Genomic DNA, 24,656 nt, shown 5'->3' on the forward strand with positions numbered 1-24,656 from the left:
TCCCTCGAGTCAACCTGAGAGAGGTTCGCGTGGTTACAGTGAGTCGTTGTACCCTGATCGTGATGCTCGCTAGAGTCAACCTAAGTGATGTTCGCGTGGTTACAGTGAGTCGTTGTACCCTGATCGTGATGTTCGCTAGAGTCAACCTAAGTGATGTTCGCGTGGTTACAGTGAGTCGTCGTAACCTGATCGTGATGTTCGCTAGAGTCAACCTAAGTGATGTTCGCGTGGTTACAGTGAGTCGTTGTACCCTGATTGTGATGTTCGCTAGAGTCAACCTAAGTGATGTTCGCGTGGTTACAGTGAGTCATAGTACCCTGATCGTGATGTTCACTAGAGTCAACCTTAGTGGGATTCACGGGGTTACAGTGAGTCATAGTACCCTGATCGCGGTGTTCGCTAGTGTCAATCTAAATGACGTTCGCCGGGTTACAGTGAGTCGTCATACCCTGATCGTGATGTTCGCCAGTGTCAACCTAAGTGAAATTCGCGTGGTTACAGTGAGTAGTCATACCCTGATCATGATGTTCACTAGGGTCAACCTATAGATGTTCGCGTGGTTACAGTGAGTCATCATTCCCTAATCGCGATCTTTGCTAGGGTCATCCTAAGAGAGGTTTGCGTGGTTACCGTGAGTCGTGGTATTCTGATCGTGATGTTCGCTAGTGTCAACCTGAGAGAGGTTCGCGTGGTTACAGTGAGTTGTCGTACCCTGATCGTGATGTTCGCTAGTGTCAACCTGAGTGAGATTCGCGTGGTTACAGTGAGTCGTTGTACCCTGATCGTGATGTTCGCTGGTGTCACTCTAAGAGAGGTTGTAATTCGCTAGAGTCAACCTAAGAGAGGTTCGCGTGGTTACAGTGAGTCGTCGTACCCTGATCGTGATGTTCGCTGGTGTCACTCTAAGAGAGGTTGTAATTCGCTAGAGTCAACCTGAGAGAGGTTCGCGTGGTTTCAGTGAGTCGTCGTACCCTGATCGTTCTGGTTGCAAGAGTCAATCGACGTGGGCTTTACGTGGTCACGGTGATTCCTGATGCTGCTCGTGTACTTTCATATCTAGTTCAGACTCTTATTTTAGGCCACGGCTAAGTGGTTTGAATAGAGACTGCTGAGGAGAATTACAATCAATCCTAACTTCATCAAGTCAAAGTCGTCTGGTTCAAATTTATCTATTTTCTGCGTATATTGCACAAATCAATTTCAGGAAATCCCGATTATGGCATTGCATTAAGTTCTGTAGTGGTGTATTGTGTGTGGTGTGGTGTGGTGTGGTGTGATGTGATGTGGTGTGGTGTGGTGTGGTGTGGTGTTGTGTTGTGTTGTGTTGTGTGGTGTGGTGTGGTACGGTGTGGTGTGGTGTGGTGTGGTGTGGTGTGGTGTGATCCTCTATGTACAGTCCTTTCCACCAACATGTTCTTATTTTAATGTGGAGTAGCCAAGTGATTAAAGCACATGACATTCAAGATCGTCCATTTTAATTTATCCATTTTTGCGTATATTGTACAAATCAATTTAAAGAATTGCGGTGCGGTGTCCTTTCCACCATCATTTTCTTATCTTAAAGTTGAGTAGCCTCGTGTTTAAAGCATCCGGCGGTGACGCCGTGCTAGAATGAACCTTCTCAAAGGGCGACAAGCTCTGATGATGAAGACCAGCGGTTGGTTCCGATTTGTCTGGCTGAGTGAGTGAGTGAGTGAGTTGGGTTTTAACGCCGCTTTTAACAGTATTCCAGTTATATCACGGCGCGTCAGCTTAATGTGGGAGGAAAGACCGAAATGATGCAGGTCTCAGACGTTTACCACTTCGGTGAAACCCACGAGCTCGGGTATGGTGCTGACAACCTAGAAACATAATCAGGGGGACCGGGATTCGAACCCACGATTCGTCTGGGAAGACGCTGAACTGTCTGGCGTGGCTACGTGCTAGTTACGATGTGTTGTGGAACGTATGTCGCTGTCTAGAACGTGTAGCCACTTCAGACCTGCAACTGAGAGGATGAAGTGTTGCTTTGTTAACCTTAAGAGTTAGTGAGTTGGGTTTAACGCCGCTTTGAACAGTATTATGGTTATATCATGGCGTATCAGCTTCATGTGGGAGGAAACACTTTGGTGACCACCATGGGCAGGTGCTGACAGACCTAGGCACACAATCGGGGTAAACCGGAATTCGAACCAACGATCATATGTTTCTGGCTTGCCAAAGGGACTCAGTTCTGCAAAGCGAATAGCAACCCGTGCCCAGTTAACGTTAAAATGTTGTGCAACGTCGACAGCAGGTCTCAGACGCTCAAACAAAAAACAAACTAACAAACACTCTTCATCCAATTTCAAACGTATTCAAAAACATTTCCCTGAAAAGTCATCATTAGTTCGAATCGAGCCTGAATTTTGAGCGTGTTATCCACCACAGAGCTTTGCAAGTGTATACTTAATATTCAGGTTAGTCAAGGCATGGGGGGCACGGGTGGCCCAGTCGTCTTAGGCAATTCGCTGTGCAGAGTTGCGTCCCTTGGGCACGCCAGAAACCTATGATTGTGGGTTCGAATCCCGGTTCGCCCCGATTATGTTTCTAGGTTTGTCAGCACCATACCCGTGCTCGTGGGTTTCATCGAAGTGGTAAACGTCTGAGAGCTGCATCACTTCGGGCTTTCCTCCCTCATTAAGCTGACACGCCGTGATATAACTGGAATACTGTTAACAGCGTCGTTAAACATAACTCACTCACTCACTCACTCACTTTAATGTTTTCTGTGCAATTCCGGTCACAAGAACAAGGAGCCAAGATCACTGGACGATTGTGAAGATCTACTTTTTCTAAATAAATCGAGATTGCCACTACCAATATTGCATTGTTTTGTGAGGAATTCAGGTTATTGTTCAAGCTGGTCCAGTGGCACGTGTACTTTGACACGATTGTTACTCCTGAACGAATATTAACTAAATCTTTTTAACTTTATGTTTTACTAAAAACCTGGCCATTTGGTTTGAAGTCAAAAAAGGAAACGATACTAATACAGCTTATAAATTATGGTTAATACAGTCCTCTGGGATTTGGGGTAGTGCAGTTTTCTTGTTTTTAAGATATACTTAAGCAGTTCTACTCGATAATTCTGATGAAGAGTTTTGATGTTAGCGTTTAAAATCCAATTTACACCTGTATGGTTGGCAGTTTCCTTCATTTTCAAAGAAATGACCTTTTCCGCAATTAACGACTCGGAGTAGTGTTCATAAATATTCAGCGACCTAACTTCATTTTATCTTCAAGGAAAGTGTTAAAATGTATCGTGCAACTGTCATGGTACAATATTGCTGAAATGGCAAATAAATAAGCTATTTTTCTAGAATTTTCAACAACGATTTTTCAACGTTTGTTCATCAAAGGCAATTTGACGGTTTTTTTGTGAAAGTATTTTTGTCGACTCTCACCAGAGAGCAAAAGCTCGCTCACCCTTCTTCGATATGAGGATATTAGTGACACTTGTTTATTCATAGATTTCCCACGAGCAGCGCCATTTAAATGAATTGAATTAAAATTAGATTTGTTAATCTCCCGAGTCCTAATTTCTACGAGTGCGGTGTCTTGGCCGTTCCCCTAGCGACCATGTAGCGACATTCACGACTCGATTACCTCCCCTTACTTAATGTCTCCAGTTCTCCGAGTCACGTGAATGGCGCGTAATTGGGTTACCGTGAAAGTGACATGTTGCGAATTTGTCAGGTTGCTGTCACATGATCAGAGACTTCTTAGCGAGGCTGACGTGATGCTATCATTGGCCTTTTTTCCATCTCCAGTGACCTCATACCCCAAAGATTTCAGCCGTGCTGGTACTTCCGTATAATAATGAAATAAGACTGGTCATATTGCGTAAGTGAATTAAATCACGTTGGGTGTCTTTTTCGGTATCTTGCGAGTAAGAAACAAGCTAATGATTATGAATCTTCTTGTAAAGACGCGTGGCTCTTCAGCTTTTGATTTCAGGAAGTGGTTTTGTTCCCTGGCTGATGTGTGACAAAAAAACCCTTTACGATTCACAAACTGTTACAATTTGTGTACAGGTGAAGCACCTATCCTCAAATGTGTACCTGCACACACGCACGCACACACACACGCGCGCACACGCACACGCACGCACGCCACACACACGCACATACACGCACGCACATATATCCCAACGCCCCAATACATAACCCACAAAAATCTGTCACCGGGAAGGCACTCCCATTGAACATCCGGATTAGATTTGGTCTTGGTAGGCAACCCCATTGAACATCCGGATTAGATTTGGTCTTGGTAGGCAACCCCAGTGAAGATCCGGATTAGATTTGGTCTTGGTAGGCAACCCCAGTGAAGATTCGGATTAGATTTGGTCTTGGTAGCCAACCCCATTGAACATCCGGATTAGATTTGGTCTTGGTAGGCAACCCCATTGAACATCCGGATTAGATTTGGTCTTGGTAGGCAACCCAAATGAAGATCCGGATTAGATTTGGTCTTGGTAGCCAACCCCAGTGAAGATCCGGATTAGATTTGGTCTTGGTAGCCAACCCCAGTGAAGATCCGGATTAGATTTGGTCTTGGTAGCCAACCCCAGTGAAGATCCGGATTAGATTTGGTCTTGGTAGGCAACCCCAGTGAAGATTCGGATTAGATTTGGTCTTGGTAGCCAACCCCATTGAACATCCGGATTAGATTTGGTCTTGGTAGGCAACCCCAGTGAAGATCCGGATTAGATTTGGTCTTGGTAGGCAACCCCAGTGAAGATCCGGATTAGATTTTGTCTTCAGCAACCAATGGTTGTCTAAGAGGCCACTAACGGGACAGAATAGCCCATTCGTATCCAAATTTCGAAGGCCAATATCCGTCACAGCAATAAGCATTAACAGGCGCCTTAGAGTTAATATGTTTTTCACTGTCGCAGCAATCTAGAACTAAAAGTGAGGAAGAGGAAAACAAGTGGTTGATATTGTGAGCATACATTCTAACAACAGGGAAACACCTACCTTCATATCAAACACATCCATCCATAACTAATTAAACGCTGTCAAAACTAAAAAGTAACCAAGTGTTATTCCAAGTTAATAGGAATTAATACAATTCTATTTCTAAGGTTAATATGTCGATCGTATCCTTCATCCTTCTCCTAAAAGGGAATCTTATCTGATGCCTGAAGCAGTTCTTGGTCCAGCCGAAACCGATCTTGTAATCTTTATTTGCAATATTAGAATATTGAAATGCTGAATCTATTTCCATCGGAACATTCGTCATACATTGCTTATATTTCTTGTAATATTCACATCCCAAAGCACTGAACGATAATCCCCTATTATTTTCAAAATGAATCATATTCAATTTCTTTCCACAAAACTTCTATTTCTGAATTTAACGACATTTACAAGACAGCCGGTCGTCGAATAATGCCGTATTAATGGATGCATTGCTTTGAAGACGCTTCTTAAGGAGGCATGAACAAAGCGGGTAACGTTTCACTCAACTGTCTCCGCAAAGTTATCCGGGCTTGTATGAAACAGAATACCAATTTGTAATGTATCTGTTTACGACTACACATAAGGAGATGTTCTATGACTTTAAGTAATATCATAGTTACACTGAGAATATTAGCACAGCTGCGTTACATATAAATGGCAGCTCTATCTTTATATACGAGTGTCTCCGATTGCTGGTGGCCCCACGGCTTTGCAATATCGTGTAACACGAATACAAAACCATCTTTGTCCATCTAAGCTTGTAATTTGCATGAAGGAACCTAGTCTTACTAATAGTTACTTGCAAAGGCTTCTTATTATTCAAACATCAAGAGTAGGTAACAATCACCAGGTTCCCCGTCAGTTTGTTGTTCAACGCAGGACATGTCATATGTACATCCTTCAGTTCCTTTTCGAAAGTGGGTGAGTGAGGATGGTATAACGCCGTTTTTAGCAATATTCCAGCAATATCACGGCGGGGGACACCAGGAATGGGCTTCACACATTGTACCCATGTCGGGAATCGAACCCGCGTCTTCAGCGTGACGAGCGAACGCTTTAACCACTCGGCTACGTGACCGCCCCCCTTTACGAAAGAGAAGGCGAAATACGAAAGAATAAAACTAATGAAAAAAAAAAGCAGGAGGTGTGTAACTTTTAGTTCTTTAATAAAGTTTGAACGAGGTTTTATTATATCTCTTGCAATTTTATCACAGTCTCAAATATGAAAATTGCCAAAATCGGTTATTTTTAAGACAATTTTCAAAACAATTATCGGGGTTGCCTAATCTTGTTTTATGGTGACTTTTACCTCCAAGCTGACACGACATCCAAGATTCGTGTTTGTTGATGTTGACTTCTTCAGTAGAGGGTCGAACAGGGAACGTCTTAGGCGGACACACTGATTTCCTATTTTTGAGTGGTCTGGATAGGGTGTAATTTCAGCTGATAGATCAAGGAAACCAAATCATGTTGATTGCACAGCGCGGGTACCGGTGGGGGAGACCCCGGCCACTCCCCAGGATCAAGTAACTCAAGAGTGAGTTTATCCTAGGATCAATATTCATGAGTAATCGCATTTGCAACTGGTATCAGTTGGATCTGTTAAAAGAACGAAGAGAGTTATTTATTTACATTAATAAAGTGAGTAATATATAAAATATCCTTGGGTGAGATATACAGAATACAGCACTAATTATCGTTAGATACACCTTTTTTTACGAAACTCGTTATCTTTCTTTGGCATCTAACGAGAATGCGGGTTATATTCTGTCTATGTCACCCAAGGATATTTCCTGTGGAAACCAATTTTACATCGCTAAACATATTGCTTGAGGGATTTTGTTCTATAATGTTCTGTACTAAGTACATCATTTTCACTGCTCTTACTTCGCTAAACATATTGCATGGGTGATTTTGTTCTCTGATGTTCTGTACTAAATACAACATTTTCACTGCTCTCACTTCGCTAAACATATTGCATGAGGGATTTTGTTCTATAATGTTCTGTACTAAGTACATCATTTTCACTGCTCTTACTTCGCTAAACATATTGCATCGGTGATTTTGTTCTCTGATGTTCTGTACTAAATACAACATTTTCACTGCTCTCACTTCGCTAAACATATTGCATGGGTGATTTTGTTCTAGGATGTTCTGTACTAAATACACCATTTTCACTACTTTCACTTCGCTAAACATATTGCATGGGTGATTTTGTTCTCTGATGTTCTGTACTAAATACAACATTTTTACTGCTCTCACTTCGCTAAACATATTGCATGGGTGATTTTGTTCTATGATGTTCTGTACTAAATACATCATTTTCACTGCTCTCACTTCGCTAAACATATTGCATGGGTGATTTTGTTCTCTGATGTTCTGTACTAAATACACCATTTTCACTGCTCTCACTTCGCTAAACATATTGCATTGGTGATTTTGTTCTATGATGTTCTGTACTAAATACATCATTTTCACTGCTCTTATTTTGCTAAACATATTGCATGGGTGATTTTGTTCTCTGATGTTCTGTACTAAATACAACATTTTCACTGTTCTCACTTCGCTAAACATATTGCATGGGTGATTTTGTTCTAGGATGTTCTGTACTAAATACATCATTTTCACTGCTCTCACTTCGCTAAACATATTGCATGGGTGATTTTGTTCTATGATGTTCTGTACTAAATACATCATTTTCACTGCTCTCACTTCGCTAAACATATTGCATGGGTGATTTTGTTCTAGGATGTTCTGTACTAAATACACCATTTTCACTGCTCTCACTTCGCTAAACATATTGCATGGGTGATTTTGTTCTATGATGTTCTGTACTAAATACATCATTTTCACTGCTCTTATTTTGCTAAACATATTGCATGGGTGATTTTGTTCTCTGATGTTCTGTACTAAATACATCATTTTCACTGCTCTCACTTCGCTAAACATATTGCATGGGTGATTTTGTTCTAGGATGTTCTGTACTAAATACACCATTTTCACTGCTCTCACTTCGCTAAACATATTGCATGGGTGATTTTGTTCTCTGATGTTCTGTACTAAATACATCATGCATGTCTCAGGCGTTTACCACTTTGCTGAAACCCAAGAGCACGAGTATGATGCTGACAAACCTAGAAACATAATCGGGGCGAACTGGGCTTCCCCGGTCACAGGTTTCTGGCGCGCCAAATGGACGCAACGGCTTTCGGCGCCTTAGACGACTGGGCCACACGTACCCCCTTCCACGTTTGTAAAACCCATGAACACGTGTACGGTGCTGACAAACCAAAGATCATAGAAGGGAAGAAATTGAGATTAGAACCCTTGAATAGCGGACCATTGCAGCTGAAGGACACAACTCAAACCAAGAGAGCCTCCATGTTCCTTTCAATATCTTCGTGACTCATATATGTGGACCGAGATATGAGTTATGTTTTCTTATTTCTTGAAAAAGTTATCATATCATACATATCAATAAAAATAGCATTGTACAACGTGCTAGATGTATTTCCTTTCCCTTTAAGACAAAACCTATCCTATTATCATTTGATCTGGTCTCCATAAAACCGTTGAAAATGGCACTAGTGAAAAAGCCCTAAATGCCAAAAGGCAATATTACATTCCTTATTTGATGTGCGTGCAAACGACGGGTTTCCAGTTAATGCCCCGGACACGAACTAAACCCTACTATCGGTACAGTTTGAACTCTCGTACATGAAACCACTGACTTTAATGAAGCATTAAAAATGTAAATGCCAGAAGGCACAAGATAAATTGCTCAATATGTGTGCGACTTCTAATGGCAGTTTCTTGAAAAGTATCGTGTTTGACTAAAAAACAAGGCGTGATACACATTTGTACGGACTGTCGAAGTCCAACGTTGTGGATTGGTATTAGACTGGACAGGTCCACCATCCTTTACTTGTCTCGAAGGTAAACTAAATGGATCGGGTGGTCAGGTTCGGTGATTCGGTTGCTGGTCTGTCTGGTCCAGATTATTTACATACTGCTGTGATATCGCTGGAACACAGCTGAATGTTGTTGTCGAGAATCTTCTGGAAATAAAACTCCGTGGATCTTGTTTTGTTATGTGGAGTTCCCGTATGTGTCCACTACATAGTTACATGTTGTTGAATCCAAGAAATATGGGCCTATTATGAATGGCTAGGTCAGGTGCAGAATATTGGCTTCCATATACGGTTCTACAGATGATTTAACAGTAATAATAACTAGTTACAAAAAAGACTGGGAATACACTGGTGCTGAACTGTTTTTTATTGTTCGAAACTCTATCCTGCTACCACACTTTACCCTGTTTGCCAACTCGCCAACATTCAACAGATCCGACCTTGCCCCGTCAACCAACTCATCAGCATCCTCTCACCACATTACAGTTGCCTTTCAACACTGACGTCACGCTACATCTCATCGACCAGGAGAATGCCTCACCCATCACCAAACATCGAGTTCCCACACGACCATCTTACCTTTCCTCCAAGACAAGACACTCCGATCCCCACACCCCACCCGACATCATACAGCACGCGTACCTGGCTCTTCTCCGTCGTCCAGTTCAACCTCTACCCTCTCCTATTCCTCTGATTTTATCCTCTTAATCAATCCACACACCCAACCCCGCCATCACACTCTATCCTGCCAACCATCCAATTCGCACACCCGTCCATCACACTTTATCCTGCCAATCAACCAATCCGCACACCCCATCCCGCCATCACACTTTATCCTGCCAATCAACCAATCCGCACACCCCATCCCGCCATCACACTTTATCCTGCCAATCAACCAATCCGCACACCCCATCCCGCCATCACACTTTATCCTGCCAAACAACCAATCCGCACACCCCATCCCGCCATCACACTTTATCCTGCCAATCAACCAATCCGCACACCCCATCCCGCCATCACACTTTATCCTGCCAAACAACCAATCCGCACACCCCATCCCGCCATCACACTTTATCCTGCCAAACAACCAATCCGCACACCCCATCCCGCCATCACACTTTATCCTGCCAAACAACCAATCCGCACACCCCATCCCGCCATCACACTTTATCCTGCCAATCAACCAATCCGCACACCCCATCCCGCCATCACACTTTATCCTGCCAAACAACCAATCCGCACACCCCATCCCGCCATCACACTTTATCCTGCCAAACAACCAATCCGCACTCCCCATCCCGCCATCACACTTTATCCTGCCAATCAACCAATTCGCACTCCCCATCCCGCCATCACACTTTATCCTGTCAACCAAACAATCCGCACACATCACTCCGCCATCACACTTTATCCTGTCAACCAACCAATCAGCACAACCCATCCTACCATCACACTTTATCCTGTCAATCAACCAATTCGCACTCCCCGCCATCACACTTTATCCTGCCAATCAACCAATTCGCACTCCCCATCCCGCCATCACACTTTATTCTGCCAACCAACCAAGCCGCACACCCCGACCCGCCATCACACTTTATCCTGTCAATCAACTAATTCGCACTCCCCATCCCGCCATCACACTTTATCCTGTCAATCAACCAATTCGCACTCCCCACCCGCCATCACACTTTATCCTGCCAAACAACCAATCCGCACACCCCATCCCGCCATCACACTTTATCCTGTCAATCAACCAATTCGCACTCCCCATCCCGCCATCACACTTTATCCTGCCAATCAACCAATCCGCACACCCCATCCCGCCATCACACTTTATCCTGCCAAACAACCAATCCGCACACCCCATCCCGCCATCACACTTTATCCTGCCAAACAACCAATCCGCACACCCCATCCCGCCATCACACTTTATCCTGCCAAACAACCCATCCGCACACCCCATCCCGCCATCACACTTTATCCTGCCAATCAACCAATCCGCACACCCCATCCCGCCATCACACTTTATCCTGCCAAACAACCAATCCGCACACCCCATCCCGCCATCACACTTTATCCTGCCAATCAACCAATCCGCACTCCCCATCCCGCCATCACACTTTATCCTGCCAATCAACCAATTCGCACTCCCCATCCCGCCATCACACTTTATCCTGTCAACCAAACAATCCGCACACATCACTCCGCCATCACACTTTATCCTGTCAACCAACCAATCAGCACAACCCATCCTACCATCACACTTTATCCTGTCAATCAACCAATTCGCACTCCCCGCCATCACACTTTATCCTGCCAATCAACCAATTCGCACTCCCCATCCCGCCATCACACTTTATTCTGCCAACCAACCAAGCCGCACACCCCGACCCGCCATCACACTTTATCCTGTCAATCAACTAATTCGCACTCCCCATCCCGCCATCACACTTTATCCTGTCAATCAACCAATTCGCACTCCCCACCCGCCATCACACTTTATCCTGCCAAACAACCAATCCGCACACCCCATCCCGCCATCACACTTTATCCCGTCAATCAACCAATTCGCACTCCCCATCCCGCCATCACACTTTATTCTGCCAACCAACCAAGCCGCACACCCCGACCCGCCATCACACTTTATCCTGTCAATCAACCAATTCGCACTCCCCATCCCGCCATCACACTTTATCCTGTCAAGCAACCAATCCGCACACCCCATCGCGCCATCACACTTTATCCTGCCAACCAACCAATCCGCAAACCCCATCCCGCCATCACACTTTATCCTGTCAAGCAACCAATCCGCACCCCCCATCCCGCCATCACACTTTATCCTGTCAAGCAACCAATCCGCACTCCCCGCCATCCCACTTAATCCTGTCAAGCAACCAATCCGCACACCCCACCCCGCCATCACACTTAATCCTGTCAAGCAACCAATCCGCACTCCCCACCCCGCCATCACACTTTATCCTGCCAATCAACCAATCCGCACACCCCACCCCGCCATCACACTTAATCCTGTCAAGCAACCAATCCGCACTCCCCACCCCGCCATCACACTTTATCCTGCCAATCAACCAATCCCCATACCCCATCCCGCCATAAAACTTCCTGCCAACTATCCAACATTCTCTACCCTGATCCCAACTCCCCGCCCCACCTCCTCCAACCAGCGCACCCCAATTCTCCCCATCCTCCAACCAGCGCACCCCAATTCTCCCCCTCCCCCAACCAGCGCACCCCAATTCTCCCCCTCCTCCAACCAGCGCACCCCAATTCTCCCCCTCCTCCAACCAGCGCACCCCAATTCTCCCCCTCCTCCAACCAGCGCACCCCAATTCTCCCCCTCCCCCAACCAGCGCACCCCAATTCTCCCCCTCCTCCAACCAGCGCACCCCAATTCTCCCCCTCCCCCAACCAGCGCACCCCAATTCTCCCCCTCCTCCAACCAGCGCACCCCAATTCTCCCCCTCCCCCAACCAGCGCACCCCAATTCTCCCCCTCCTCCAACCAGCGCACCCCAATTCTCCCCCTCCTCCAACCAGCGCACCCCAATTCTCCCCCTCCTCCAACCAGCGCACCCCAATTCTCCCCCTCCCCCAACCAGCGCACCCCAATTCTCCCCATCCTCCAACCCCAACATTCTCCGACCCTCGAAGCCCGGAGTTAGGATGGTGTCGCTCATTAGACTGTGAGCATGTGCTCCCGAGGTGGCCAGATTAACACCGTTGTTTGACGAGTTCTCCTGGGATCCCCATACATCTAGATTCAAGCTCCTCGGACAGTGTTAATCTCACAATAACACTAATTGTGAGAGGATTATTATCACAACGTGTCGTTGATAATCCCCCTCCACTATGTTGAATGGACAATACGTTACAAAGAATTAGATCTTATTCATACTACATGTATTTTTCTCAAAATGGGCCAGACTGGAACGGAACATCCTTTATTCCTGGGTTCATGCAGAAAATGATGCTTGTGAAACTTAATATCCATTTAATGTATGGGTGTATTCTGCACTGTTGGGATGCTATGTTAAATAATGGCTAAGTTGAATTCATTTTAGCAGATTTCGAGCGTGCCCTTTCTACGAAGATTAAAAAGAGATCCTAAAGTACTCACGGAAATGAAAAAAACCATGTTTTTTCGATCTCAGATTTTAAATAAATGCAGTTAATATACAAAATATATAAATTTTCAAACAACTCAATTAGTACTAATTGGGCCTTGGCACAAATACAGCGTATCAAAGGTTTTTATGTCTTTTTACACGTAAAAGTGTGTAAAAATAGGAACAAAACAGACTATTGTGAAACTGAGCATAACCAGGTGTTAGTAGATCAAGGTGAATGTCCATGACCTATGACACCTTGACGACAGGTGAAATCAGGTACTTGAAATCCACGTGCATGTGATTTGTCAGTGGTTAGTGATTTGTGAGTGGCATTGTGGGACAGTGAATCACCGTCAAAATATCAGAACGTAAAAGTAACATATTCCCTTCTAAAACAACAACTTACATGTCATTATTATTATGTACATAAACATAGCTGTTGTTTTTATTGTTGTTTTGATAATTTTTTTCCAGGCTAATTTGCATAATGCCTATAGCCTGTTTCTGCCATGTCAATTTGGACTTTTTGAATGTTGAAAGTGCCTACAAATTACCTCCTGTAAAGTACATTTTGTATTGAGCATTGAGATAAAACTAGCAAATCAAGACTAGTACTTTTCCAGTTGTTTTGTTATTTCGTATTTACATCCACGTAATGCTTTGTGTCGATTATTAAATCCAGTAGAACAGTTTTTTTTTATTTCCATGAGTACTTTAGCTCAAAAGTTGTTTGACCAAGGTTGTAGCATTCGAGGCCTCAACGATAGTTTCAGAAAGATTGATGGTAGACATGTGGGAACGTTCCCATGTTTAACAAAGCGGTGACAGAGGTGATGTCCCACCTTGTTCCCAATTTTGACTTGTGCCGTGTGTTTCCGGGTGAACAATTGACTTGTCCTTGCATGAGTTTGTGACGAGTTCCATCTGTGGAGCAGGATACGTTCACCTTTGCGTGAACACCTTGTATCATCGCTAGTTGATAGCGATTCATAAACACATGGCATATGATATGATCAGAGTCGTACAGTCAACTCTTGACAGAGATAGCTTGTGGGTATGGAAAGGGTGTTATCGCTTCTATTTATTTGACATTTCATGTTTGGGGACTGAAGTTATTAAGATTACAATACATTAGACTTAAGCCGCTGTCTTGTTCGAGTTACAAGGTACTCACAATTCAGATCGTCATTCAACTCATCATATAGAAGTAACTTGGTGTCCGAACGTTAGTAAATTACTTATTAACCAAATTGTCAGTGATACCAGCAACATCAGAAAGAGATGTTTGCTATTTAAACTTCAAACAATACTAGTACAACTGATTCTATTTTTTTAAACATTTAGCATTACTTTTAATGTTTCACTGCAACTTACGTAAAGATTAATGTTGCTCTTAATATGCCATTTATAGACTACTGACATTAATTGTGTGGGATGTTCCGGAAATATACCACAAAGGAAAGTAGGTATATAAAAACAAAGCAAGTATTTGTTCACATACTGCCACTGTATTGTATGTTTTCACACACTGCCACTGTATTGTATGTTTTCACATACTGCCACTGTACTGTATATGTTTTCACCCACTGCCACTATACTGTATATGTTTTCACACACTGCCACTGTATTGTATATGTTTTCACACACTGCCACTATACTGTATATGTTTTCACACACTGCCACTGTATTGTATATGTTTTCACACACTGCCACTGTATTGTATATGTTTTCACACACTGCCGCTGTATTGTATATGTTTTCACACACTGCCACTGTACTGTATATGTTTTCACCCACTGCCACTGTATTGTATATGTTTTCACACACTGACATTGTATTGTATGTTTTCACATACTGCCACTGTATTGTATATGTTTTTACATTCTGCCGGTGTTGTGTATATGTTTCCAGATATTGCCACTTTCTTGTTAACATTAAGTACCATTTATGCTGGTAACATGGACACAAATAAAGTCGACCCGACAAAGCAGAGTCTATACGTGGGATCATTAGTTTTCTTCAATATTCTATTGCAAGTACACAAGAATGTAGACTGTAAACGATGCAAAGAAATATCATTACCTTCTTCCCTTTATGTCGAGACATATTCCAGCAGTTCCAGCCTTTGGTGTTTCACCACTTTTGGGGTACAATAGAGCATGCTCATTCTTCCAAGATTTCAAACAACGTCTTACGACTCTTGCTCAGTAGTTGTAACATCAAGGTGAGGTGAGGTGAAATGGGGTTTAACGTCGCGTCCAAGATTATTGCACGTATATAGCGACGTGCATGCACGTGTGTGTGTGTGACTGCTTGTACTAGTCCGGACTGATGCCGATTTATAGTGCTAGCTCACTGAGATACCATGCCGCAGTTTAACATGAATACCCCACTCAGACACAGTATACTGACTCCGAGCCGACCAGTCCTTGTTTTAGCCCCTTAATGCCGAGCGCTAGACAGGGTAACAACAAGTACCATCTTTTAACGTCTTTTGGTATGACGCGGCTGGGGATCGAACCCCGGACCTTCCGCTCTCCGGGCGGACGCTCTACCATTAGACCACGGAGGCGGTCTGTAACATCAAGGTTACATTCAAGGCCTCAGGAAAGCTTTACTTAAGTTTTATGGTAGACATGTGGGGACATTTCCAAATTTGACGCATCAGTTGCGAAAATGATGTCCTAAGCAATTCCCTATTTCGACTTGTACCATATGTTCCATTTTTGTTTCAGGTGAACAATTTACTTGCCTTTGCATGAGTTTGTGACGGGTGCCACCGATGGGACAGGATACGTCCACCTTTTCCCGAACACCTGGTATCATCACTATTTGATGGTGATTCATGCTCATGATAAAGCTGCAATCGTACAATGGACTCTGCTTTTAGCTGAAATTTCTCATGAATATAAAACAGGGTTTTGTCGTTTTCATGTCCACAATATTCATCTCATTTAGTTCTTGTGTTATTAAGGCTCACATCGTGCTTTACCTTTCTTTCTTTGAGAGTTGACGCTTTGATGGCAACAACAGCCATCAACGTTAGCAAACTGACAAACCATATATATCATAATGCTTCTTTGAAGCATTAAGAAATAAAGAAAATAATAAGAGCAGCCTTATTCACCATGAAAAATAACACCCTACTCTGAGAGGCTAGGTTGGAAATGAAAAAGATGTCGAATCATCATTTGAAACAATAAAACCGTTTGGTATTTAGAAACGGCTGTTCTTTAGAAATTACAGTCCGCACAAACAAAATGGCTAACGTCGTTTGAACGTTTCTGATGACAAGGCGTACTTTTATAACTCAGTCTAAAGCTGGTCATAAACATACATATCTGCTTTACATCAAATCCAGAAAATTCCGCATCAAGTTTAAGTAAATAGTTCGTAATGAATTTTTAAAAAAATGCAATAATCCGGAAAAAATGACGCCCAACTCAATCTTCACGATCAAGCAATTTGTACTGTAAAGATATTAAGATCAGTCTATCATATTACAATTAGCCACGAAATGACGACAGGTAACGAGAGCTCAAAGGAATTCTATCGAAAATAATGCATTCATCATAGTATTGCAATAAGTCTTAGCGAGTTGTGCAGCCGTTGTTTGTCATGGCCGTCTTCCCAGATAGTCGGCGCTGATTAGCGAAAAGGTAATGTTACCTGGCCCGTGGCGTCAGGTTTGCAATAATGAGATTCCTTATTGCCCGTGGGTATTACCTTACGAGCTGAAATTATGGCGGAAAGGAGACACGTTTCCAAATCAACCACAGAGGCTGGTATCGAGCTCTCTGTTCGACAAGGTCCGGTTTCTTCTTCATATCGCTAAAAAGTAGAAATGAAATTTTATGCGAAGCGAAATAAGATTCATTTCGAAAATGTCAGCAATAAATCGGAGATGACTGATATGAAACCAGGCGTGATTAAAAATCTATGATCTGCGGTAAGGTTTCCCAGTGGCTGTTTATCAAGGCTCAGGAATTTTGTCTCCGTTTTATCATTTCGAAAAATACTTAAGGCAAATAGCTAATGATTAATTGCAGTCTATATGTTATTCCGTTGCATTAACCTGGGTAGTTATTTCCGGTTTAATGAACATAATGTCTGATATCTTGGTTTTCGGTATGCCATCGTGTATTTGAATTCAAAACAGCGAAAATAATTAAAATTACGAACTTGTCTTTCAGCTTTTCTTATTTAGAGCTTTGTTCAACTAAAAATCACATGTGAACTCATAACAATAGACGACCTGTTCGGGGCTGTTTGTGTATTTCGAAGCCAAGCTACAAAAAAATAATGCTCAAGAAAAATAGTGACTGCGTTGGTACGTGGATTCTCGTTGGGGCAAAATCATCTTGAAGTTCGACCCGTGAAGATTCCGGGGTAGAATAGGTCTTCAGCAACCCATGCTTGCCGTAAAAGGTGACTATGCTGGTCGAAAGAGGGACTTACGGGATCGGGTGGTCAGGCCCACTGACTTGGTTGACTTGGTCTTCGATCCTAATTGGGTGGATCGATGCTCATAATATTAATCACTGAATTGTCTGGTCCAGACTCGATTATTTACAGACCGCCGTCATACAGCTCGAATATTGCTAAGTGGGGCGTTAAACAACAAAGAAACAAACCAACCAACAACCCTTGAAGTTCATGTGTATCCCCTGTCCAACAGTGCCGTAAAACCATTTCCCCCTCCCTCCATGACTGTCATAACTGCGAAACTGCACGATACTACCCTGGGTGAGCACAGCCAGACAGATAATGCAAGTCTTCACCCTTTCTTGCAAGTAGATTTCTTAGGATACGTTTTAAAATAATTTCGTGATATTTTGAGAAATCTTGTAATATAATATTGGCCAGAGTGTGCTTATCGACGGATTGAACACAGCATGCATGGAGGGACTGATCACAGAGGTCATGGACGGACTGAACACAGCATGCATGGGCGGACTGATGACAGAGGTCATGGATGGACTGAACACAGCATGCATGGGCGGACTGATCAAAGAGGTCATTGACGGACTGAACACAGCATGCATGGGCGGACTGGTCACAGAGGTCATGGACGGACTGAACACAGCATGCATAGGCGGACTGATCACACATGTCATGGACGGACTGAATACAGCATGCATAGGCGGACTGGTCACAGAGGTCATGGACGGATTGAACACAGCATGCATGGAGGGACTGATTACAGAGGTCATGGATGGACTGAACACAGCATGCATGGACGGACTGATCACTGAGGTCATGGACGGACTGAACACAGCATGCATGGAGGGACTGATCACAGAGGTCATGGACGGACTGAACACAGCATGCATAGGCGGACTGATGACAGAGGTCATGGACGGACTGAACACAGCATGCATGGACGGACTGATCACTGAGGTCATGGACGGACTGAACACAGCATGCATGGAGGGACTGATCACAGAGGTCATGGATGGACTGAACACAGCATGCATGGGCGGACTGATGACAGAGGTCATGGACGGACTGAACACAGCGTGCATGGGCGGACTTGTCACAGAGGTCATGGATGGACTGAACACAGTATGCATGGGCGGACTGGTCACAGAGGTCATGGACGGACTGAACACAGCATGCATTGGCGGACTGATGACAGAGGTCATGGACGGACTGAACACAGCATGCATGGGCGGACTGGTCACAGAGGTCATGGACGGACTGAACACAGCATGCATGGGCGGACTGATGACAGAGGTCATGGACGGACTGAACACAGCATGCATTGGCGGACTGGTCACAGAGGTCATGGACGGACTGAACACAGCATGCATGGGCGGACTGATCACAGAGGTCATGGATGGACTGAACACAGCATGCATGGACGATTGGATCACAACATGCCCACGGACGGGTTCATCACAGTTTACATTGACTGGCTGATCACAAAATGCATAGACTAACCGATACTGTCATGCATTGGCGGGTTGATTACAAAATGTTTTGACAGACTGATCGCAGTGTGCACGTACGGACTGATCAGAACATGCATGGATTGACCAGTCACACAATGCATGGACTGACCGATCACGGCATCCATTGGCGGGTTGATTACATAATGCATGGAGGGACTGATCACAGAGTACATGGGGGGACTGATCACAGAGTACATGGAGGGACTGATCACAGAGTACATGGAGGGACTGATCACAGAATACATGGAGGGACTGATCACAGAGTACATGGAGGGACTGATCACAGAGTACATGGACGGACTGATCACAGAGTACATGGACGGACTGATCACAGAGTACATGGACGGACTGATGACAGAGTACATGAACGGACTGATCACAGAGTACATGGATGGACTGATCACAGAGTACATGGACGGACTGATCACAGAGTACATGGACGGACTGATCACAGAATACACGGAGGGACTGATCACAGAGTACATGGACGGACTGATCACAGAGTACATGGACGGACTGATCACAGAGTACATGGACAGACTGATCACAGAGTACATGGACGGACTGATCACAGTGTACATGGATGGACTGATCATAGCATGCATGGAACTGAAACGAACTGTACAGGAACAGTATGTGTGGGTTGGCGTAGGTTTTAGGTAGTGATGCAACCAGTGTTCATGTTAATGTTAATGTTGTTTGATGTCGACGGTGCTGTTGGTGTGAGCTTCTTGTGTGATTGTTGTTGTCGATGACAGCGTTTGTGCCGGTTGCGGCGTTGCTGCTAATGTTTGTGTTTGTGTCAGTAGTGGTGTCGCTGATTGTGTTTGTGTCAGTGTTGCTGTTGGTGTCGTTCTTGGCGCTTTTGTTGTGTCGGTGGTGGAAAATGCGCTTTAATATAGTCTTGAATATACGACTTATTTTGTTTACACCCTGTTTGTACAACAGTCATCTTGGATCGTGATATACATGTACCATTCCCCTGTTTCCAAATGTTTTCATATCACATTTGAAAGAAAGTAAAAAATGAATTTGACTCTCTCTCTGATATGTACAGTGTGAATTTTGGTACGTTATTCTATTTGACCGATGGCCGGAGAATTTTATTTGACTTGAAGGGCACTGACGCTCAGTCCCTAAAATGAGGGGTGGTGGGGTAGTCTAGAGGTTCAAGTCTTCACTCCGAAAACCTGGTTTCGATTCCTCACGTGGTACAATATCTGAGGCCCATTTCGGGCGTGATATTGCTGAATTATTTCTAAAAGCGGCGCAAAGCTCACATTTTGATATGAACTCTGTGGCGAGCATAGATATTAACATGTAAACAAACCTTAGATGTTTCCACTTCGTCACCAACATTTCTTCAGTCTCCCATCTCCTATCAACACATCAAACCATCAAATCCACATGAACATCAATAATGAAAAACAGTAACCCACAATCAATCAATTTGTCATTCCAAGGACATGATAAGAAGGCTCATTAATAATGATATTAATAATAATGACGGTGCTAAAGTTAACAATGATGATGATGATGATGAATTTCAATGATTTCCTTTCAAATTGCTGTTAATATGTGACGGTGAATAACAATAACCAGACATTTCACACCCAAAACTTTATCAAGATCACAAACAAAGCAAACACATTTTTAAAAACTAATATTAAAATGAACATGATCTATGTAGACAATTGCAGAAAAGCTTTGTCGCACAGAGAGCTATCAAATGCCAGGGTAATGGCATTCCATAACTAAAGACTAGCAAGTGTGAAACCGTAACAAGTTTGATTGTTGGTTGTTTAACGCCCCAGTCAGCAATATTCAAGCTTTATGACAGGTGCCTGTAAAAACCGAATCTGGACCATATAAGGCATCTTATAAATATCATCACCTGTTTTCAAATCATTTTGTAATTGCATTCATGCATGTCCAATAAAGTCATGTCATTTGCCAGTTTTCACAATGCATTTAACACGCATCGGCGCCGATCGTCGGGTAGCACGATGAACCACAAGATCTTCATTTTAATCGACTCTATGGACAGTGGGTAATTGGGGCCTATTCTACGAGTGAGTTAGTTGGGTTTAACACCGCTTTTAACAGTATTACAGTTATGTCACGGCGTGTCAGCTTAATGTGTGAGGAAAGCCCGAAGTGATGCAGGTCTCAGACGTTTACCACTTCGGTGAAACCCACGCGCACGGGTATGGTGCTGACAAACCTAGAAACATTGGGGAGAACAGGGATTCGAACCCACAATCACAGGTTTCTGGCGTGCCCAAGGGAAAGCAACTCTGCACAGCGAATCGCGGCGCCTTAGACGACTGGGCCACCCGTACCCCCTATTCTACGAAGAGATCCACAGCCACAGTAAGAACATATGTTCACAGAGTGTCACACAGAATATGTGCCACCGAAATATGCTACATTAAAAGAGATTTACGATAAGTGTGAAAACTGGAATATCACACTGAAATGGATATGTCCAAATAATATGAAGACAGGAGCAGAAACAATTCGCACACAAAACGGATGTGAGAAAGGCAGACAACAGTAAAAGTGCAGAAGAAAACGTTTTAAAGATGGTTGAAGTGTCAAGAAATGAAAACACCTTTGCCTGTCATAACATGCCAGTTATACAATTAAGAAATCATCAACAAAATCCTGAAAATATCATATTTTGTCGGCTTTTAATCTTGTCACACATCAATAATTTAATGAAAGAATGAATTTATACTTAAAAGTAAAGTGACAAATACATTGGTTATAAACGCAATGGCAAAAAGTGGAGACTGACTAATAATAAGAAATAAAAAGTTTTGCAAATGGATGGGTGGAGGTTGGATTGATTGATTGACCTGAAAAATGGATGGGTGGAGGATAGTTCGATGGATAAAGAAACGATTGTCGTCATAAGGGAAGGATGATGGAAGATGGAGAATCGATGGATAAAATATAACCAGAAGATGGCTTGATTCATGGATGCATGGACAGATGGACAATTGTTTGTTTGGTGGAGAATGTATGTAATGAGGATGGATGGATGATAGATGGATACATGGAGGATGAAAAAAGATGGATTGGTGGAGAATGGCTTGATTGTTTAGGATGAAGAATGGAAGGGGGAGAAATTATTGATGGGGATGGAGAATTGATAATGGATGAATATATGAGAGGTTGAATCAGGTACTCGGTCTGATTGATTGGCGGATGGTGATGTGGTGGACAAACGGTGGAGAAACTATGGATTCATGGTGGAGCATGTTGTTTTTCTCCAGGTGAACAATTGACTTGCCACCGGTGGGACAGGATACGCTCACCTCGCGAACACCTTGTGTCATCACTATTTCATGGTGATTCATAAACAGATATGCTCATATTACACTCGGAATCGTACAATGGACAATGCCTTTAGTAAAAATTTCTAGTAGTTATGGAAAGGTTTTTGTCGTTTTTATTTTATTAAAATTGATTGATAGAGGATTGATGGATGAAGAAGAGATGGTAGACTGGGGATGAAGAAACGGATGGATAGATAGATGATAGATGATGGAAAAATGGTTGATATAAAATGTAGAATGGATGGATAATGAGAAATTGAAATGGTAAAATGTAGAATGGAAAATGTAAAGTAGCTGGATGAACAGATAGTTGATTGACTGATTATGATTATATAAACATGGTGCTGGATCAGTGGGACATTGTTGTTCTCATCATTTTTTACATAAACTGTCTTCAGGAGTTTTCACCATACACGAACGCTACAAATGGGGTTGTTATATGTGCTATTCCTGTATATCTACTTCTTCCAGTAATGGCGTCTCCATTAGCTGGCTTAGCTCAGATCACGAGCACAACTCATTGTTGAGGACAGTTTTTACCTGTCTTGCCAGCTTTAATTAGAACTCAACACCTTAGTTGCTCTGTGCAGTTTATGTATGGGACACCTAATTGAGCTTGCATTGGAAATGAATGCATGGCGTGTGCTTTAATCAGTATCCATTGAGAAACATTTTCAGTTAATTGTTACATAATATCCTCTCAGCGACCATTCATCACGGGGTATACGTGTCCCATTCCCAGTCTAACACAGTAACATATTCAGGCCATCTTTTGGAGGTCGCAAGAAAGTATTTATATTGTGAAACTGTATTATTAATATGTTTGAGTATTATATTTTGAATTAATGCCACCAAATAAATAAAGACAACAAAATAAATTGTTATTTGTACCCAGACCTCAGCATGAACAGAAATGTTCGATAATCACGATGTCATTAATATATGAAATGGAAATTAATCTAAAAAAAACTTGAAATACACAGTAGATGCTAGTTATGGAAGATATGATATACATATATTATAATGGATATGTCAAAACCACTCGAACAATTAGATAAGCAAAATATTAAAGCGGCAAAATTCATTCCATAATCATACCATGTTGATTGTACGATTCCAGTTATATCATGAGCGTGTGTTTATGAATCACAATGAATCATTAAGAATGATACCAGGCGTTCGCGAAAGGATGAGCGTATCCTCCCTCACCGGTGGCATCCATCACAAACACGTGCAAAGGAAAGTCAATTGTTCACCTGATCAAAACCCGGGAACATGTGGTAAGAGTCAAAATAGTTAATTGCATTTTCGTGAACCCCTCGAACAATTAAACATGCGCAGTATACAATAAAAAGTGATTTAGTGACACGCATAGCATATAATCATTCCCTTATAATAAATTGCTTAAAGGGTAGTACAAATGAACAACTTTCTAAAACAATAGAAAATATTTTTGTGAAAAAAGCTAATTAAAATTTTGTATAATTTCGTAGACATTCTCAAATATCTGCTATATTTGCATGGATGCACTCCAAGATATAAGATCCACGGGTCCTTTTAAAAACTGTTGATATGATGGCTTCAGGAAAACGACATTTCTAAGACTAAATGTTATCTGATTCTCACAGTGACATTTCAAACAAGGACGATCAGACTGAAGTTACTTCCATGATATATCAATCTCATATGTCTGCACACTTGAAAGAACACAGCATCTAAATTTCCGACATTCTTTGAACGGATCTCTTCTTGTAGTATATGTCACCCACATAATGACAAATACGAACATTAACGTGGGCCGTGTTAAGATAACCTAAGGATTGTAGGGTTAAAAAGTATTCCTAAGTCAGTCCAAGTATATTCTCTGATAACTTTAGTCCCTGGTATCAGTGAGTGAGTTGGACAGTATTCAAGTTTTATCACGGCGTGTCAGCTTGATGTGGGAAGAAATCCCGAAGTGATGCACGTGTGATGTTTACCACTTTGGTGAAAGCAAAGCACGTGTATGGTGCAGACAAACCAAGAAACCCCTGGTAGGAAATAACAGCCAAAAGATGTCAGTAATTCACTTTCGGTCCACAGGGATCTTATGTTCTTCGAATACGTCATTAAATTATTTCTACCATGTTTATACATCGACGTTGATGGAGTAGGAACATAGCTTTCAAAGACCAGCATCCATATTTTCTTCATATCCTCGCTGACACACTGATGTGCTTTGTCGCTTATGTCAACGTCTCCTTGTAATGAAATGCTTGATCATCACTATTTTGCCTGTTAAAGGAGCAAAGTCCAATGGAACCTGTTTCGCCAGATCATCCAGACTGATATTTCTC

At 42.8% G+C, this 24,656-nt stretch overlaps 1 protein-coding gene across 1 annotated transcript; it reads left to right on the top strand.

Moving 5' to 3' along the window:
• The first annotated feature begins 414 nt into the window (after window positions 1–414).
• On the top strand, window positions 415–12,600 carry LOC125381873 (extensin-like). The gene is made up of 2 exons (XM_048399207.1): window positions 415–434; window positions 11,601–12,600. Exons 1-2 carry the CDS (start codon window positions 415–417, stop codon window positions 12,598–12,600), a joined length of 1,020 nt encoding a protein of 339 aa, XP_048255164.1.
• Window positions 12,601–24,656: the final 12,056 nt, after the last annotated feature.

This window comes from Haliotis rufescens, unplaced genomic scaffold (genome assembly GCF_023055435.1).
Source record: "Haliotis rufescens isolate VD_foot unplaced genomic scaffold, xgHalRufe1.0.p SCAF_2, whole genome shotgun sequence".
NCBI classification, from domain to species: Eukaryota; Metazoa; Mollusca; class Gastropoda; order Lepetellida; family Haliotidae; genus Haliotis; species Haliotis rufescens.

Bases quoted from the DNA above. Each gene is read 5' to 3' on its own strand.
- LOC125381873 (XM_048399207.1), top strand. From the start codon at position 415: ATGACGTTCGCCGGGTTACA. The intron at 435-11,600 runs GTGAGTCGTCAT...TATCCTGTCAAG, and splicing joins ATGACGTTCGCCGGGTTACA to CAACCAATCCGCACACCCCA.